The sequence below is a fragment of the Ovis aries genome, chromosome 12 (genome assembly GCF_016772045.2).
Source record: "Ovis aries strain OAR_USU_Benz2616 breed Rambouillet chromosome 12, ARS-UI_Ramb_v3.0, whole genome shotgun sequence".
Classification (NCBI taxonomy): domain Eukaryota; kingdom Metazoa; phylum Chordata; class Mammalia; order Artiodactyla; family Bovidae; genus Ovis; species Ovis aries.
In genome coordinates, this window is record NC_056065.1 from 75,279,495 (window position 1) to 75,299,405 (window position 19,911).

General features: G+C 38.2%; 1 protein-coding gene across 1 annotated transcript in view; it reads right to left on the reverse strand.

Annotated features, from left to right (window-relative positions):
• Positions 1-19,911, reverse strand: part of LOC105611355 (membrane cofactor protein-like) — a 61,892-nt gene that overhangs the window by 25,045 nt on the left and 16,936 nt on the right. Inside the window, exons 4-7 of the mRNA XM_015099399.4 lie at positions 16,521-16,606; positions 15,010-15,207; positions 8,872-9,054; positions 1,885-1,932 (exon numbers count right to left, since the gene is read on the reverse strand). Coding sequence (XP_014954885.3) covers positions 1,885-1,932; positions 8,872-9,054; positions 15,010-15,207; positions 16,521-16,606 — 515 coding nt within the window. The remainder of the gene's footprint in view (positions 1-1,884; positions 1,933-8,871; positions 9,055-15,009; positions 15,208-16,520; positions 16,607-19,911) is intronic.

The following is a 19,911-nucleotide window of genomic DNA, read 5'->3' on the forward strand; positions in this document are numbered from 1 at the left end:
ATGCTAAGAGAAATAACCCAGACACAAAAGACACATGCAAAATTCTAATTAAATAAGGTATCTAGGTAAGTTAAATTCATAGATACAGAAATTAGAATAGAGGTTACTGAAGCTGGGATGATGGTTGAGAAAGAAGCATTACTGCTTACAATGGGTATAAAGTTTAGTTTGAGGTGGTGAAAAAGTTTTAGATAGTAGTGATGGTTGTATAACAAAGTGAATACATTTAATGCTACTGAATTGGCTGAAGTGGTGAGAAAAATTACATAAATGTTGATCTCAAAACACTTGGAGAAAAGACAAGTTATTTAATAAATGGTGTCACTTTGTCATTGGATGGGGGTTGGGTGAAGTGAAGAGGGATCCAATCTCATTCCATATCATAATACATTTCAGATGTACCAAAGAATGCAATCAGTATGGTTGATATGTTTATATAATTTTGGCATGGGGAAATCCTAAAGCTTTTATGAGAAAGACACAACACTCATAGCCGTCAGACAAAAGATCCATACATCCAGCTACCTGTTAATATACAACTTTTACACATATAAATGACCTCTGATAGGAGAATAGTTAAATAAAATATAACGGTGCATATTAAAGTCATCATTTAAAAGGATAAGAATAACTCAAACTATAATCCCAATATAAGACATTAAGTAGAAAAATGCAAGTTTCAGAAAAATGTGAACAGTATGATGTCATTTTTGCTTAAGAAAAAAAGAAACAGACACCAAGTTAAATGTGTAGCTACACACGTAAGGATTTTGATATACAGAAATAGATACAAAGACACCTTAAACTATTTTTTTTGTTTTTAGTTTTAATTTTTAAAATTTTCTTAAAATTGTGAAAGCATAAAACACATTCTCAGGAGACTTGGAAAATACAGAACAAAGTTACATATAATTCTACTATATATTATAATTATTTTTAAGTAGATAAATTAAGATTTTTAGTTAGAGTTTCAATATCAAAATCTCAAAAGTTAATAGGATGATTAGACAGAAAAGTAGAAGGATAGAGTAGACCTGAAAAGCACTCTGAGCCAATTCAACATGATTAAATTTATGTAATTTTCACACAAAGGCAGGATACAAATTCTATTCAAGTTCCCATAGACTATAAACCAGGAGACATTGGAACATATCCAATGACATAAAATAGGTGCAAAAATTTCATGGTTCAAAGGTATTGAGATCATACAGAGGCTATTCTCTTATTGTGGAATTATGCTAGGAATCATTATCAAAACATATTTGAAACTAACCTGCATAGTTTCAAGAGCAATGTGACATTTACCAAGAGAAATCTTCGACTTAGCCATTTGAAGACAAAAAACACAGAGGCAATTGCAGAGAAGAAAGTATTTAAATGAGAAACTGATATCAAAATGAGAAATTAATATCAAAGATACTTTAGAAAGCCAATCAATTTGGAAATGTCTACTTTTATATGATGAAGACACCCTAAACTATTAAGAGTGATAATAGTAACAGGCTATAGAAAGATAAGAAGAATTCACCTTTTACTCTGTATACATTGGTAATATTTGAAAATTTACAAACATATGTTCATATATAAAACTAGTGACTAGTGAAAATAAAGCAAAAAAAAAAAGGAAAGAAAAAATAAACTAACAACCCTCAGAAAAAAATTCATATTAAAGGATTTTATGAGTTCAAATTAACAATTAAAAATATTTTAGAAACAATAGAAAAATGAACAAAAAATGAATAAATAAATGTAGATAATAAAAGTTCAGTCTCACTGATTAAAGAAATGAAAATTAAAATAAAATATATGATTTTGCACCTGTAAAAAGCAACTTTTGCACCTTATAAAGCTCTTAACTAGAAGTAGGATAAAGAATTACTGAACCTGGATATTTTGAAAGTGGAGTCTTCGTTGGATGAGTTGGCTTGTAACCTGAAAAAATAAATTTGACTCCATTCACCAGCCATATCAATACAAAATTACGAATTTAATTTTGGTTTTTATTCTTTAAAAATTATTTCTTATAATAAATAAAAACACTGACTCAAAACTTTGCACTTCTCTTTCTGAGTTTAACCTAAATAAATATTTGCACAAGTACATAAGGATATATGTATAAAATGTTCACTACAACTGAGTATTTTATAATGAACATCCTAGTAGTTAATCAACTAACAATAAATCATAAGCTTTATGTTAATTTTTTAAAAATGCAGGTAGTACCATATTCCATACTTCTTTTTCACTAAGGATTTTTTTGACATTTGCTCACATTAGCACATTGAGATCTGACTTAACACCATTAACTCAGATGATCATTATATCTATACTGTGGGCAAGATTCCCTTAGAAGAAATGGAGTAGCCATCATTGTCAACAAAAGAGTCTGAAATGCAGTACTTGGATGCAATTTCAAAAATGACTGAACGATCTCTGTTTGTTTCCAAGGCAAACCATTCAATATCACGGTAATCCAAGACTATGCCCCCACCCGTAATGCTGACGAAGCTGAAGTTGAACGGTTCTATGAAGACCTACAAGACCTTCTAGAACTAACACCCAAAAAACATGTCATTTTCATTATAGGGGACTGGAATGCAAATGTAGGAAATCAAGAAACACCTGGAGTAACAGGCAAATTTGGCCTTGGAGTACAGAATGAAGCAGGGCAAAGGCTAATAGAGTTCTGACAAGAGAACGCACTGGTCATAGCAAACTCTCTTCCAACAACACAAGAGAAGACTCTACACATGGACATCACCAGATGATCAACACCAAAATCAGATTGATTACATTCTTTGCAGCCAAAGATGGAGAAGCTCTATACAGTCAGCAAAAACAAGACTAGGAGCTAACTGTGGCTCAGATCATGAACTCCTTATTGTGAAATTCAGACTTAAGTTGAAAAAGTGGGGGAAACCACTAGACCATTCAGGTATGACCTAAATCAAATCCCTTATGACTATACAGTGGAAGTGAGAAATAGATTTAAGGGACTAGATCTGATAGACAGAGTGCCTGATGAACTATGGAATGAGGTTTGTGACATTGTACAGGAGACAGGAATCAAAACCATCCCCAAGAAAAGGAAATGCAAAAAAGCAAAATGGCTGTCTGAGGAGGCCTTACAAATAGCTGTGAAAAGAAGGGAAGCAAAAAGCAAAGGAGAAAAGGAAAGATATACCCATTTGAATGCAGAGTTCCAAAGAATAGCAAGGAGAGATAAGAAAGCCTTCCTCAGCGATCAATGCAAAGAAATAGAGGAACACAATAGAATAGGAAAGACTAGAAATCTCTTCAAGAAAATCAGAGATACCAAGGGAACATTTCATGCAAAGATGGGCTCAACAAAGGGCAGAAATGGTATGGACCTAATAGAAACAGAAAATATTAAGAAGAGGTGGCAAGAATACACAGAAGAACTGTACAAAAAAGATCTTCATGAGCCAGGTAATCATGATGGTGTGATCACTCACACTCACCTAGAGCCAGACATCCTGGAATGTAAAGTCAAGTGGGCCTTAGGAAGCATCACTATGAACAAAGCTTGTGGAGGTGATGGAATTCTAGTTAAGCTCTTTCAAATCCTGAAAGATGATGCTGTGAAAGTGCTGCACTCAGTATGCCAGCAAATATGGAAAACTTAGCAGTGGCCACAGGACTGGAAAAGGTCAGTGTTCATACCAATGCCAAAGAAAGGCAATGCCAAAGAATGCTCAGACTACCGAACAATTGCACTCATCTCACACGCTAGTAAAGTAATGCTCAAAATTCTCCAAGCCAGGCTTCAGCAATACGTGATCCATGAACTTCCTGATGTTAAAGTGAGTTTTAAAAAAGGCAGAGGAACCAAAGATCAAATTGTCAACGTCTGTTGGATCATTGAAAAAGCAAGAGAGTTTCAGAAAAACATCTATTTCTGCTTTATTGACTATGCCAAAACCTTTGACTGTGTGGATCACAATAAACTGGAAAATTCTGAAAGAGATGGGAATACCAGAGCACCTGACCTGCCTCTTGAGAAACCTATATGCAGGTCAGTAAGCAACAGTTAGAACTGGACATGGAACAACAGACTGGTTCCAAATAGGAAAAGGAGTAGGTCAAGGCTATATATTGTCACCCTGCTTATGTAACTTATATGCAGAGTACATCATGAGAAACACTGGGCTGGAAGAATCACAAGCTGGAATCAAGGTTGCCTGGAGAAATATCAATAACCTCAGATGTGCAGATGACACCACCCTTATGGCAGAAAGTGAAGAACTAAAGAGCCTCTTGGTGAAAGTGAGAGAGGAGAGTGAAAAAGTTGGCTTAAAGCTCAACATTCAGAAAACTAAGATCTTGGGCATCCAGTCCCATCACTTCATGGCAAATAGATGGGGGAAACAATGGAAACAGTGGCTGACTTTTTTTGTTTTTGTTTTTTGCTCCAACATCTCTGCAGATGGTGATGGCAGCCGTGAAACTGAAAGATGCTTATTCCTTGGAAGGATAGTTATGAGCAATCTGGACAGCATATTGAAAAGCAGAGACATTACTTTGCCAACAAAGGTCCATCTAGTCAAGGCTATGGTTCTTCCAGTGGTCATGTAAGGATATGAGAGTTGGACTACTAAGAAAGCTGAATGCTGAAGAATTGCTGCTTTTGAACTGTGGTGCTGTAGAAGACTCTTGAGAATCCCTTGGACCGCAAGGATATCCAAGCAGTCCATCCTAAAGGAGATCAGTCCTGAGTGTTCATTGGAAGGACTGATGTTGAAGCTGAAACTGCAAGGTGAACTTTGGCCACCTCATGTGAAGAACTGACTCATTGGAAAAGACCCTGATGCTGGGAGGGATTAGGGGCAGGAAAACAAGGGGACGACAGAGGATGAGATTGTTGGATGGCATCAGTGACTCAATGGACATGGGTTTGGGTGGACTCCAGGAGTTGGTGATGGACAGGGAGGCCTGGCGTGCTGTGGTTCATGGTGTTGCAAAGAGTCAGACACAACTGAGTGTCTGAACTGACTAACACCATTATAGATTGCTAGTGATCCTTTTTTGGAGTCTTTCTCTAACTGAGGATAAAAAATGGACAATTCTATAAGGAGAGCTTATTTTTATTAAAAAAAAGGAAAAATCCCTGTAGTCTTTACATACGATTTTTCTCACAAAATATTCACTTCTTCTTCAAACAGTAAACTGTATCAGTGTTTAAAAAATCCTTGATTATTGTTCAGTTGCTTTGATCACGTTTGACTCTTTGCCACTCTGTAGACAGCAGCATGCCAGGCCCTCCTGTCCTTCACTGTCTCCTGGAGTTTGCTCAGATTCATGTTTATTGAGTTGGTGGTGCCATCCAACCATCTCATCCTCTGTCATCCCCTTCTCCTCCTGCCTTCAACCTTCCCCAGCATCAGGGTCTTTTCCAATGAGTCAGCTCTTCGATTCAGGTGGCCAAAGTATTGGAGTATCAGCTTCAGCGTCAACAGCATCAGCCCTTCCAATGAATATTCAGGGTTGATTTCCTTTAGGATGGACTAGTTTGATCTCCTTGCTGTCCAAGAGACTCCAAGAGTCCTCCCAGAACCACAGTTCAAAAGCATCAGTTCTTTAGCATTCAACTTTCTTTATGGTCCAACTCTTACATCTGTACACGGCTACTGGAAAACCATAACTTTGACTGTATGGACCTTTGTTGGCAAAGGGATGTCTCTGATTTTTATTACACTGTCAGGCTTGTCATAGCTTTTCTTTCAGGGAGCAGGCATCTTAATTTCATGGCTGCAGTCACTGTCCACAGTGATTTTGGAACTGAAGAAAATAAAATCTGTCACTGCTTCTACTTTATCCCTTCTATTTGCCATGAAGTGGGGAGACCATTTGCCATGGTCTTAGATTTTTCAGTGTTGAGTTTTAAGCCAGATTTTTCACTCTCCCCTTTCAATTTCATCAAGAGGCTCTTTAGTTCCTCTTCACTTTCTGCCATTAGAGTGGTACCATCTGCATATCTGAGGCTGTTGATACTTTGCTCAGCAATCTTGACCCCAGCTTGTGCTTCATCCAGCCTAGCATTTTGCATGATGTGATCTGCATAGAAGTTAAATAAGCAGGGCAACAATACACAGCCTTGATGTACTCCTTTCCCAATTTTGAACCAGTCTGTTGTTCCATGTCCAGTTCAAACTGTTGCTTCTTGCTCTGCATACAGGTTTCTCAGGAGGCAGGTAAGCTGGTCTGGTGTTCCTATCTCTTTAAGAATTTTCCACAGTTTGTTGTGATCCACACATCAAAGACTTTAGCATAGTCAGTGAACCAGTAGATGCTTTTCTGGAATTCCCTTGCTCTGTATGCTCCAACGGATATTGGCAATTTGATCTCTGGTTTGTCTGCCTTTTCTAAACCCAGCTTCTACATCTGGACGTTTTCATTTCACGTACTGCTGAAGCTTAGCTTGAAAGATTTTGAGCATTACCTTACTAGCATGTGAAGTGAGCACCCTTGTACAATGGTTTGAACATTCGCGGCATCGTCCTTCTTTAGGATTGAAACAAAAACTGACCATTCCCAGTCCTGTGGCCACTGGTGAGTTTACCAAATTTGCTGACATATTGAGGGCAGCCCTTTAACAATCACATCTTTCAGAACTTTAAATGGCTCAGTTGGAATTCCATCACCTCCATTAGGTTTGTTCTTATGATGCATCTTGAGGCCCAATTGACTTCACACCCCAGGAGGTCTGGCTCTAGGTGAGTCACCACGCGGTTGCGGTTATTCAGGTCATTAAGACTTTGTTTGTAAAGTTCTTCTCTGTATTCTTGCTCCCTCTTCTTTCTCTCTTCTGCTTCTGGTAGCTCCTTGTCATTCCTTTGAATGACAGTTCCTTTATTGCGTGCATCCTTGCATAGCATGTTCCCTTGATATCTCCAATATTCGTGACGAGATCTCTAGTCTTTCCCACTCTATCGTTTCCCTCTTTCTTCACGCTGTTCATTTAAGAAGGCCTTCTTATCTCTCCTTGCTATTCTCCGGAACTCTGCATTCAGCTGGATATATCTTTCCTCTTCTCCCTTGCCTTTAACTTCTCTTCTTTTCTTGGCTATTTGAAAAGCCTCCTCAGACAATCACTTTGCCATCTTGTATTGCTTTTTCTTCTTATGAAATGTTTATGGTTAACTTTTAAAAAGGCATTATCAATAAATACTGTATACCACCGTGCATAATCTCACTAACCATATGAGTAAACATGGATGGGACAATGAGTATAGATTTATTATGCAATATTTACATAAACATAATATATAAAATATTTACACAAAATATATATTTATATAATTTATATATCATATATAAATAAATATATTTATATATAAATATATGATATATATATATCTCATCCATCAGAAAAAATATCTTTCCCCACAAAACTACATAGCACTCACCAAAGTACTCAAAGAGGCTACTGGGTACCAGGTTTACAGGAATTACAAAAAGGAGTTCTAATTACCATGTTAACATGAATAATGCCCCTCAATACTTTAAAATATTTGGACAATAGGACACAAATTAGCAGCCAGTAAGTGACATTTGTTGTGTCAACAGACAACAAGAAACTAGAACCCACAGAAATGATGTTATTTGACTGAGCAGAGCCACGCTGGGATCCTGAGAGCATCCGCCTAGGCTAACACTCTTCTGAGTGTTCCTCTTGTCTCTAGCTTCTGATGCAACTAAATAGAAGCAGCCAGATAAAGCAACCCTGAAATTAGGAAGACAATTTCTTCCACCATATCAAACAGTCTCTTAAGTCTTAGGAAGAGCAGCTGACAAATAGTCCCTGCCAGAAATCCTTCATGTCATTTAAGTTAGGACTTTTTCTGTTTTTCAGTTGTTAAGAAATTTACTTTCTGTTGCAAAATAAAAATGCCCAGTAAACAGAAAGATAATAATTGTATGAGGTGGGAATGATGGGGGTGGTAGAAATACTGGTATTATTCTGGTGACAGCAGAAATTACCCAGTTTTATGAAAAGAACCAAGGTGGGTACAGTCTGGAAAACGAAACACAGTCTTGGATCTGGAAAATATTCTCTAAATGTGATGCTGGAAGTCACACAAGCTGCCTTTAAAGAGCTTTCTAAATGCCAGGCACCGTGCTACAGGGTTTAAATGGACCTATTTTAACTTTGCTTTCGCCAAGTGAAGAAAGCACTAACCCTTTACATGGAAGTAAGCACATGTAAAGGTCACATAACTCGCCCAAATTTATGCATCTGCTGATATCTGCAGACCACACCAAATACTTTTAGAATCACTAAGTATAACTAAATGGCTGTAACTGTGTTCTTCCTCTTTTTATTACTGAAAATGATGAATGAGTGTAAATCATACGAATTTAAAGAATTTTTTGTAAAATATAAGCAAGAAGATACTAAATCTGAATGGCTCGAAATTGTGAGCTTTGTATTGAGAGAAATCACCACTGAAAAAGAAATAATGTAGGGCCAACCAGTTGGGATTACTGCTTTCATTTATATGAATTATGCCTCTCATTCTTTTCTTGACTTAAATAGGTAAAAATTCTCATGCTTCAGTCTACTTTGAAAGATGGTTCCCCATTTATTTTTAGACATAAAAATACTGAACAAGAGAAATACATACTCTTGTGTTATTTGCTAACAGAATGTGCTAAGACTCCATAAAGCATACCAAATCACACTAGAATTCTATGTAAATTCTGACATACACCTGCCATGGAAATGGGTACAAGACAGAGGTAAATACTAAGATTTTTCTCAATTATTCTGGTCAATTCTTATCAGGTTTTTCAATTAATCTTAAAAACTAAAAGACAAAATTAGAAAAAGCAAAAACACAACACTTGTACCTTTGATACAGGTTGGCATCTCAGGTTCCCACGTGTCGTTACCACCACAGAACACCAGGTTGCTGCCGTTCAGGTAGAAGCCCTGGAGGCATTCGAACACCACCACTGACTGGTATGAAAATTTTTCTCTACTTCCTGACACCATTATTCCATGTTCGAGAAATGGTCGTTCACATTTGACAACTGAAAAGTGGAGAAATTCCAGAGTTAATAAAAAGCTGCTTTCACACTGGACCTGAAAAATTAGTGTAAAGTGGGAAGAAAGAGGCCAGGAATAAAAGGCAAGATGCTAATCGGGGGAAAAAAAAAAAGACTTCATTTGTGCATTTGAATTCCAGGGAAACAGATTTAGAAAAACAATATTTTTCCACATAGAAAAAACTGTCATTATAGTTTATTGGATTTCTACAATTTTTGTATGTTGATCCCATATTTTGCGACTTTGCTAAAACATCAGTTTTTGAGACAATCGTGTTGTAAGTGAATACGGACTATTTTATTTCTTTCTTTCCAATGTTGTTCCGTCGTTCAGTTGTGTCTGACTCTTTGTGACCCCATGCACTGTGGCATGCAGGACTTCCCTTTGCTGAGAAGTTCTATATTCAGTAAGGATCTTGTTTATAATCTTCTTTCAAATTGTTTGTCTGCCTTTGGTATCAGGGTAAAGTCCCCATGAAATGAGTTGAGAAGCATTTGTTTCTCATATTTCTTGAAGAGTTTATGTAGAGGTGCTATTATTTATTCCTGCAGTATATAGTAGAATTCCCTAAGAAGGACATCTCTCAGATCGAGGAGGTCTCTGTTCTCATTGTGGGAAGGTTTTTAAATACAAATTATATTTCCTTAATAGATATAGACTTCCCTGGTGGCTCAGATGGTAAAGCTTCTGTCTACAATGCGGGAGACCCAGGTTCGATCCCTGGGTTAGGAAGATCTCCTGGAGAAGGAAATAGCAATCCACTCCAGGACTATTGCCTGGAAAATCCCATGGACAGAGGAGCCTGGTAGGCTACAGCCCATGGGGTCGCAAAGAATCGGACACGACTGAGCGACTTCACTTTCACTTTCACTTCAATAGATACAAGACTATTCAGGCTACCTACATCTTTGTGTGGAGATATTTTGGTATATTTTTCTTCAAAGTTCAGTTCAGTCGCTCAGTCATGTCTGACTCTTTGCAACCCCATGAACCACAGCACGCCAGGCCTCCCTGTCCATCACCAACTCCCGGAGTCTACCCAAACCCATGTCCATCGAGTCAGTGATGCCATCCAACCATCTCATCCTCTGTCCTCCCCTTCTCCTCCTGCCCTCAATCTTTCCCAGCATCAGGGTCTTTTCCAAAGAGTCAGCTCTTTGCATGAGGTGGCCAACGTATTGGAGTTTCATCTTCAACATCAGTCCTTCCAATGAACGCTCAGGACTGATCTCCTTTAGGATAGACTGCTTGGATCTCCTTACAGTCCAAGGGACTCTCAAGAGTCTTCTCCAACACCACAGTTCAAAACCAGCAATTCTTTGGCACTCTGCTTTCTTTATAGTCCAACTCTCACATCCATACATGACTACTGGAAAAACCATAGCCTTGATTAGATGGATCTTTGTTGGCAAAGTAATGTCTCTGCTTTTTAATATGCTGTCTAGGTTGGTCATAATTTTCCTTCCAAGGAGTCAGCATCTTTTAATTTCATGGTTGCAATCACCATCTGCAGTGATTTTGAAGCCCAGAAAAATAAAGTCAGCCACTGTTTCCATTGTTTCCCCATCTATCTGTCATGGACCAGATGCCATGATCTTAGTTTCCTGAATGCTGAGCTTTAAGCCAACTTTTTCACTCTCCTCTCTCACTTTCATCAAGAGGCTCTTTAGTTCTTCACTTTCTGCCATAAGGGTGCTGTCATCTGCATATCTGAGGTTATTGATATTGCTCCCAGCAATCTAGATTCCAGCTTGTGTTTCATCCAGCCCAGCATTTCTCATGATGTACTCTGCATATAAGTTACATAAGCAGGGTGACAATATACAGCCTTGACCTACTCCTTTTCCTATTTGGAACCAGTCTGTTGTTCCATGTCCAGTTCTAACTGTTGCTTCCTGACCTGCATATAGGTTTCTCAAGAGGCAGGTCAGGTGGTCTGGTAGTTCCATCTCTTTCAGAATTTTCCAAGTTTATTGTGATCCACACAGTCAAAGGCTTTGGCATAGTCAATAAAGCAGAAATAGATGTTTTTCTGGAACTCTCTTGCTTTTTCGATGATCCAGGGGATGTTGGCAATTTGACCTCTGGTTCCTCTGCCTTTTCTAAAACCAGCTTGAACATCAGGAAGTTCATGGTTCACATACTGCTGAAGCCTGGCTAGGAGGATTTTAAGCATTACTTTACTAGCGTGAGATGAGTGCAATTGTGCGGTAGTCTAAGCATTCTTTGGTATTGCCTTTCTTTGGGACTGGAATGAAAACTGACCTTTTCCAGTCCTGTGGCCACTGCTGAGTTTTCCAAATTTGCTGGCATATTGAGTGGAGTACTTTCACAGAGTCATCTTTCAGGATTTGAAATAGTTCAACTGGAATTCCATCACCTCCACTAGCTTTGTTCGTAGTGATAATCCCTGCGGCCCACTTGACTTGATGTTCCAGGATGTCTGGCTCTAGGTGAGTGATCACACCATCGTGATTATCTGGGTCATGAAGATCTTTTTTGTACAGTTCTTCTGTGTATTCTGGCCACCTCTTCTTAATATCTTCAGCTTCTGTTAGGTCCATACCATCTGTCCTTTATCGAGCCCATCTTTGCATGAAATGTTCCCTTGGTATCTCTAATTTTCTTGAAGAGATCTCTAGTTTTTCCTATTCTATTGTTTTCCTCTATTTCTTTGCATTGATTGCTGAGGAAGGCTTTCTTATCTCTCTTGCTATTCTTTGGAACTCTGCATTCAAATGGGTATATCTTTCCTTTTCTCCTTTGCTTTTTGCTTCCCTTCTTTTCACAGCTATTTGTAAGGCCTCCCTAGACAGCCATTTTGCTTTTTTGCATTTCTTTTTCTTGGGGATGGTCTTGATGTACAATGTCACAAATCTCTGTCCATAGTTCATCAGACACTCTATCTATCAGATCTAGTCCCTTAAATCTATTTCTCATTCCACTGTATAGTCATAAGGGTTTTGATTTAGGTCATACCTGAATGGTCTAGTGGTTTTCTCCACTTTCTTCAATTTAAGTCTGAATTTGGTAATAAAGAGCTCATGATCTGAGCCACAGTCAGCTCCTGGTCTTGTTTTGTTGACTGTATAGAGCTTCTCCGTCTTTGGCTGCAAAGAATGTAATCAATCTGATTTTGGTGTTGACCATCTGGTGAAGCCCATGTGTAGAGTCTTCTCTTGTGTTGTTGGAAGAGGGTGTTTGCTATGACCAGTGCATTCTCTTGTCAGAACTCTATTATCCTCTGCCCTCCTTCATTCTGTACTCCAAGGCCAAATTTGCCTGTTACTCCAGGTGTTTCTTGACTGCCTACTTTTGCATTCCAGCCCCCTATAATGAAAAGGACATCTTTTTTGGGTGTTACTTCTAGAAGGTCTTGTATGTCTTCATAGAACTGTTCAACTTCAGCTTCAGCATTTTGGTCAGGGTGTAGACTTGAATTACCATAATATTGAATGGTTTGCCTTGGAAATGAACAGAGATCATTCTGTCGTTTTTGAGAGTGCATCCAAGTATTGCATTTCGGACTCTTTTGTTGATTATGATGGTTACTCTATTTCTTCTAAGGGAGTCCTGCCCACAGGAGTAGATATAATGGTCATCTGAGTTAAATTCACCCATTCCAGTCCGTTTTAGTTCGCTGATTCATAGAATGTCGATGTTCATTCTTGCCATCTCTTGTTTTACTTCCAATTTGCCTTGATTCATGGACCTGACATTCCAGGTTCCTATGCAATACTGCTCTTTACAGCATCGAATCTTGCTTCTACCACCAGTCCCATTCACAACTGGGTGTTGTTTGTGCTTTGGATCCATCCCTTCATTCTTTCTGGAGTTATTTCTCTACTGATCTCCAGTAGAATATTGGGCACCTACTGACCTGGAGAGTTCATCTTTCATTGTCCTATCTTTTTGCCTTTTCACACTGTTCCTGGGGTTCTCAAGGCAAGAATACTGAAGTGTGTTTTTTTCTTTTAAGGAATTTTGAAAACTTTTCTTCAAAGCAGTTTGTTAATTTCATTTGTTGTTAAATTTATAAGCATAAATTTGTGATATTACAACTATCATCATCGTATTCTTTAATCATCCCTTTAAATATCTGTATAATATATTAGCAATGTCCTCTTTTTTATTCTTTGTAAGAATTTTTTTTTACCAGTCCATTCTGAAGGAGATCAGCCCTGGGTGTACTTTGGAAGGAAGGATGCTAAAGCTGAAACTCCAGTACTTTGGTCACCTAATGCGAAGAGTTGACTCATTGGAAAAGACTCTGATGCTGGGAGGGATTGGGGGCAGGAGGAGAAGGGGACGACAGAGGATGAGATGGCTGGATGGCATCACTGACTCGATCAACGTGAGTCTGAGTGAACTCTGGGAGTTGGTGATGGACAGGGAGGCCTAGCGTGCTGCGATTCATGGGGTCGCAAAGAGTCGGACATGACTGAGCGACTGAACTGAACTGAACTGAAGAATTTATTTTTAATTTTTAAACAGCTTTTAAAGGGTACATTCCATTTAAAGTTATTACAAAACAGTGACTATGTTCCTCATGTCATACAATACATTCTTGTAGCCTGTCTTATAGCCATGCTCCCTACCCCTATATTGCCTCTCTTTCCTCTCCCTGCTAATAACCAGTAGCTTGTTCTCTGTATCTGTGAGTCTGTTTCTTTTTTTTTATTTACTAGTTTGTTGTATTATTTATCTTCTCTGTATAAATGATATCATATGATATTTTTCATTCTCTGATTTATTAAATATCTTTTTTCTTTCTTGTCAGCCTAGTTACAGCTTTATCAATCTTCTCCAAGAACCACAGAGTTTCATTGGTTTTCTGTATTATTTTCTCTTTACAATTTTATTGATCTTTCTCTATTTATGATTATCTTATGTCTCCTTATTTTGAGTTTGTTTGCTCTTTCTTTTTTAGTTTTGTAAGGTGGAAGCTTCAATTATTAACTTGAGATTTTTTTCCTAGCACAAATTCATGCTATAAATTTCCCTCTAAGCAATGCTTTTGCTGCGTCACACAAATTTTGCTATTTTGATATATCATGTTTTTCATTTTTATTCAATTCAGAAGATGTTCTAACTTTATTTGTTACTTTAATTATGGGTTATTTATGAGTATCTTTTATAATTTTCAAATATTTGAGAATTTTCTAGATTAGCTGTTTTAATTTCTGCATTTATTCTATTTTGATCAGATAATGTATTCAGGATGATTTTAGTGCTAGAATATGATCTCCCTTGGAAAATGTTCCCTGTGCAGGTAAAAAGAGTAAATATCACCCTGTACTCAGTGACTGCTTCCTTCCAAGAGTCAAAGCCCCTCTAGCATCTCCTTGCTTCACTTCACTTGAGTGCCTTAAACATTATTTTAAAAATATATTTTGTCCAGAGTTTGTCATTATTATCAATGAGAGAGTTAGCCTTTAAAAATCTGCACTGCCATTATTTGTAGCTAGAACACTCAGACATCTTGCAATATAAGGAAAAACTTTATTTTCAAGGCAGCGTGTGTTGAGTTTTTTAGATTTTGAAGCAAAAAGTCCTAACTTTTATACACACACACATATTAGATCACAGTGTATAAACTGGAATGTCAATAACATCTGGGGCGGGAGTGGGAAGCCCCACAACTAGAACTATTTTCTATTCAATTTGGCCTAAATTAAATTAGAAGGCAATGTAAACAGAGGAGGAAACTTGCATGATTCTTTCACTTATTGGCAAAATTATTTACTTATTGGTAAAACTCAATGGACATGAATTTGAGCAAGTTCCAGGAAATGGTGAAGGACAGAGAAGCCTGCCGTGCTGCAGTCCATGGGGTTGCAAAGAGCTGAACACGGCTAAGTGACTGAACAACAACGAAACTATTTGCAAAGTATTCCATAGTATTTACAAATAAGGGAGATAAACGGAAATATGGTTACCTTTGCACAGAGGAGGGTCACTGCTCCATTTGTTAGGTTCAATACAGGTGAGCTTGTTCTGTCCAACAAGTGCATATTCATCTGGTCCATTTGAAGGATCACAACTGTAAGTTATTAATTCATTATACTCAAATATATTCCTGTAGCTATTGGTGTGTTTTCCATGCTTTATTTTTGGAGGTTGTCCACAATAAATCTCTGAAAAGGGGGAAAAAATGTGAAAAGGAAGGCAAACGAAAGGTGGAAGAGTGAGACAGCGTTAGTAAAGTGCTATCACTGCCTCAATAAGCACTTTAACTTAGGGTTTCTGGAAGTTAATTGTGAATCCATTATCCATTTAGAGGAAAGTTTCCATGAGAGAGTGTATTATGGAAACTTTCATAGAACTATTCAACTTACACAGAAATTAACTTTTAAGAACCAAACTCACTTCCTTAAATACCTATTAAAGTATCTATATGAAATTCCTATATTATCTACAAGGACACACAAAGTTTTGTTCTAGACATCATAAGAGATGGAAATTTAATGAGAAAATATGCTTGCGACTACATGGAAACTTACATTACTGTATGTAAAAGAGATAGCCAATGGGAATTTGCTCTATGGCCAAGGAAACTCAAACAGGGGCTCTGTATCAGCCTAGAGGGGTGGGATGGGGAGGGAGATGGGAGGGAGGGTCAAAAGGGAGGGGATGTATGTATACCTATGGCTGATTCATGTTGAAGTTTGAGAAAAACCCACAAAATTCTGTAAAGCAATTATCCTTCCATTAAAAAATTAATTAATTAAAAAATAATAAAATCCACCACTAAGAAATTCTTTATAATTTATAAACATATCCATTTACTACATCAGAGGTTCACAATAATACCAAAATACTGTCTTATTTCACGGTCATCCTTGTAACTGTATCGTGAAATTTCCCAGAATCTACAAATTGTGTGAATTTGAAACAGACTGAATCCAGATGTCTTCCTTTAAGCCAGATATTTGCAAAAAATGTAAAACAATGCCACTGTTCTCACTGTTTTGGAATTTTTTTTATTTTTTCATAAAAATATGGTATATATGTTAACATGTATTGACTTTATACAAGTCTTAAAAGTGAGTTAATAAAAAACTATTTTAAAAACTTTCATTCTAATTTCAATAAAATGAATACCAGTAGACATAAAGCACACAAAGAAGCAGTTTCTCAGGTGGCACTAGTAGTAAGAACCCGTCTGCCAATACAGGAGACATGAGAGACGCAGGTTCATTCTCTGGGTGTGGAAGATCCCCAGGAGGGTGGCCTGGTAACCCACTCTAGCATTCTTGCCTGGAGAATCCCAGGGTGGGCCACAGTCCATAGTATTGCAGAGCTGGACACGACTGAAGCAACTTAGCACAGCAAGGCACATAAAGAAAAGCTCTTTGGGATCATTGCTGATTTAAAAGCAAAAACATATCCTGCAGCCAAAAAAGTTTGAACATTCTTGATCTAAATTCTAGAGTGAGAATTTACTTACTTTCACAGTGTGGAATAGTATCACTCCAAGACACATTCTCTCCAATAAGATTACAAACTATAATAGGTTTTCCTCTTAAGAAATAACTAAATAGGAAAAAGAAAAGGTTACTGTTTCTTTAACAGCACACATAATGATGAAAACTTTTATATGGTTGTTTTTCTATACTCTAGTACTTTGAGGGAGACGTTTCTTAAGTGACATGATACAAATGAAAGTGCTAACCAAATCTGCAATTCTAATCAAGTAAAGATTTATTGCCTGTGAACACACACTGGCCCACAGCAAAAAGTCTCCATGACTCTGTCACGCTTCAGACTGGCATCTCTGCTCTCTCTGGCAAAGGCATCACACTTTCACGTCTAAGCTTTTGCTCCCACCACTGTGTTCAGTCAGAACTGAGAAAGAGAGACCAGGCTCTAGAGCTTGCCTGCCTGGATTCAAATTCTAGTGAATGACGGACTTGTTATTTGAGCTTGGGAAAGCCTTTTACTGTTTTTCTTGCTCAATTTCCTCATCTATGTAAACGACACAATAGGGCATACCTCATGGGATTGTTTAGAGAATAAGTTAGCATCTGACACATAGTGAGTGCTAGGTAAGTTTTAGCTCTTTTTAATATTCTTTAGATCAGAATATCTTCCTAGGAACGCTTAGGACTGATACTTAATGCAATCTTCTCTTAATCTTTTCTGATAATTTAAATTTATAGTGCTCTCTCCTCCCTCTGGACTCTCATTGTAATGATCATAAATAATTTTATGTATTCGGCACTTCTTACTTACTATTTTGCTTTAATATATTATACTAGTATATATTGTGTTTCACTTTTTCTATCTTTTTGAGAGGAGTCTATGCTTTAAGTTTTTGGAACCTCTCAAAGTGCCTAATAGGCTCTCTACATCTATGACAGAACATTCTAATATTTTTATTTGATCAATTTAAAAATAATCAGGGAAACTGCTTGCACAAGGTTCTAGTAGACTTCTCCATCAAGTTGCCCTCATTTTTTGGATATTGTAGTGTTTTAGGAGAGGACTTGGGGAAGGTGGCAGAGGTGGAGGCACTAGGGATCTGTCTCCATAACTAGACAAAAACCGCAATGGCAGAGTCTGCCTGATGTCACTATTTTTGGACTTTGGAGTCTGCTGAAGAACTGTGAGTTCCAGAGGAAAACTCAGACAGGAAAATCACAGTCATTTCAGTCAATTTCAGCTCTTAGGAAAATAGCAGCTACCCATCCCCACTCTCAGCAATGTAGCAGGCAGCTGTGCATGTGTTCCTGAGCGGCTCACAGACAAACTGCAGGAGGCAGAGTACCCAGAAAGGACTGTCCTCCAAGAACCAAGGATATGTACTCTGACTGTTGACTTTTGTTCCTGATCACAGAAAATAGTGGGTAGCCATTGTTGCCATGTCTTGCTGATGCTTGCAAGCCCCTTCCTTGTTGGCACAAGTGAATTACATGGGATTTAAAGATCGAGCACCATTTGCTTCCATTTGATTTTTGCTTTCAACTTCATTTTAATGCTTCAGGAGCCAATAATTAAAGATTAGACATTCAAAAACAACAGCATATGAGGGGAAATTTAGAAAGTAAGTGTGCATATTCAGGGAAAAACTCAGAAATGGCCTGCAAAGACCTTCAGTTTACAACTCAGGTTGATTGTTGGCAGAAAAATATCCTACAGCAATCAAAAAACAATAACAAAAACTGCAATGCCCAGGGAAAGGGGAGGATCTGACTTCCAAAGTTACCATATTATTAAATTCCAATGTCCAGTATTCCACAAAAAATCACCAGGCATACAAAGAAACAGGAAAGTATGGCCCATTCAATATAAAAATAAAATTAAATGAACAGAAACTGCTTCTGAAAAACATCTGATGACAGATAGATTAGATAAGGACTATCTTAAATATGCTTGAACAGCTAAAGAAAGATGTACAGAAAATCAAGAAAATGATGTATGAGCAAAGCAGAACAATCATAAGGAGAACGCTCATGAGTGCCTGCTCAGTTGTGTCTGACTCTTCATGACCCCATGGACTGAAGCTTGCCAGGCTTCTCTGCCATGAAATTTTCCAGGCAAGAACACTGGAGTCAGTTGTCATCTCCTACTCCAAGGTATCTTCCCAACCCAGGGATCCAACCCTCGTCTCTTGTGTCTCCTGCACTGACAGGCAGATTCTTTACCACTGCGCCACCCAGGAAGCCCATCATGAGGAGACAGATAACCTAAGAAGAAATCAAGGAGGAATTCTAGGCTTAAAGTACAATACCTGGTCTAAAAAATTCAGTAGAGGGATTTAAAGAAAATTTGAGCAGGCAGAAAGAAAAATTAGTGAACCTAAATATAGAATGGGGGAAGTTATTGAATCTGAGCAACAGAAAGAAAAAAGAGTGAAGAAAAATGAGCAGTCCCTAAAGGGCTTGTGTGATATCATGAAGCGGATCACACACGCTGTGGGACTCTCAGAGGGAGAGGAGAGATAGAAAGCGACAGAGAGAACACTTTACAAAATAATGGCAGACGACTTCCAAAATTTGATGAGAAACACAGATGCAATCAAGAAGCTCAACAACATCCAGGTAAAAAGAACTTAAAGAAGCCCACACTAAGACACGTAATAATCAAACTCTCAAAAGACAAAGACAGAGCAGCTAAGATGGCAGAGTAGAAGGACCCTAAACTCACTTCCTCCAACAAGAAAACCAAAATCACAACAACCTACCGGGCAATCCTCATCGAAAAAGACTGAAGCCTACCGGAAAAGGTGCCCTAGAGCTAGAAACAAAAAGATGGAACCACAAAGAGACTGGTAGGAGGGAAGATTAGGAATATAAGCAAATCCCATTCCCTTAGGTGGGTGCCCCGCAAGCTGGAGGATAATTATATTATAGAGGTTTTACCGCTAGAGTGAGTTCTGAGTCCCACTGAAGCCCTTAACCCAAGACTCCAGCGCTGGGGAAGAGGAGATCCCAGAGCATTTGGCTTTGAAAGCCACCAGAGCTTGATTACAGGAGCTCACAGGACTGGGAGAACCAGAGACTTCACTCTAAAAGGGTACACAGAAGTCTCACAGACACCAGGAACAAAGGCAGAAGCAGTAACTTCATAGGATCCTCGATCAGAACTACCTACTGATCTTGAAAGGTGTCCTGAGGAAGCAGGGGCTGGCTGTGATTCACTTTGGGGATATAGACATTGGTGGCAGATATATAGGACTTCTCAGATGGCCCAGTAAAGAATCTGCCTGTCAGTGTAGGAGATGCAGGTTGATCCCTGGGTTGGGAAGATCCCCTGGAGAAGAAAATGGCAACACACTCCGTTAGTCTTGCCTGAGAAAGTCCATGGACAGAGGAGCCTGGAGGGCTGCAGCTCATGGG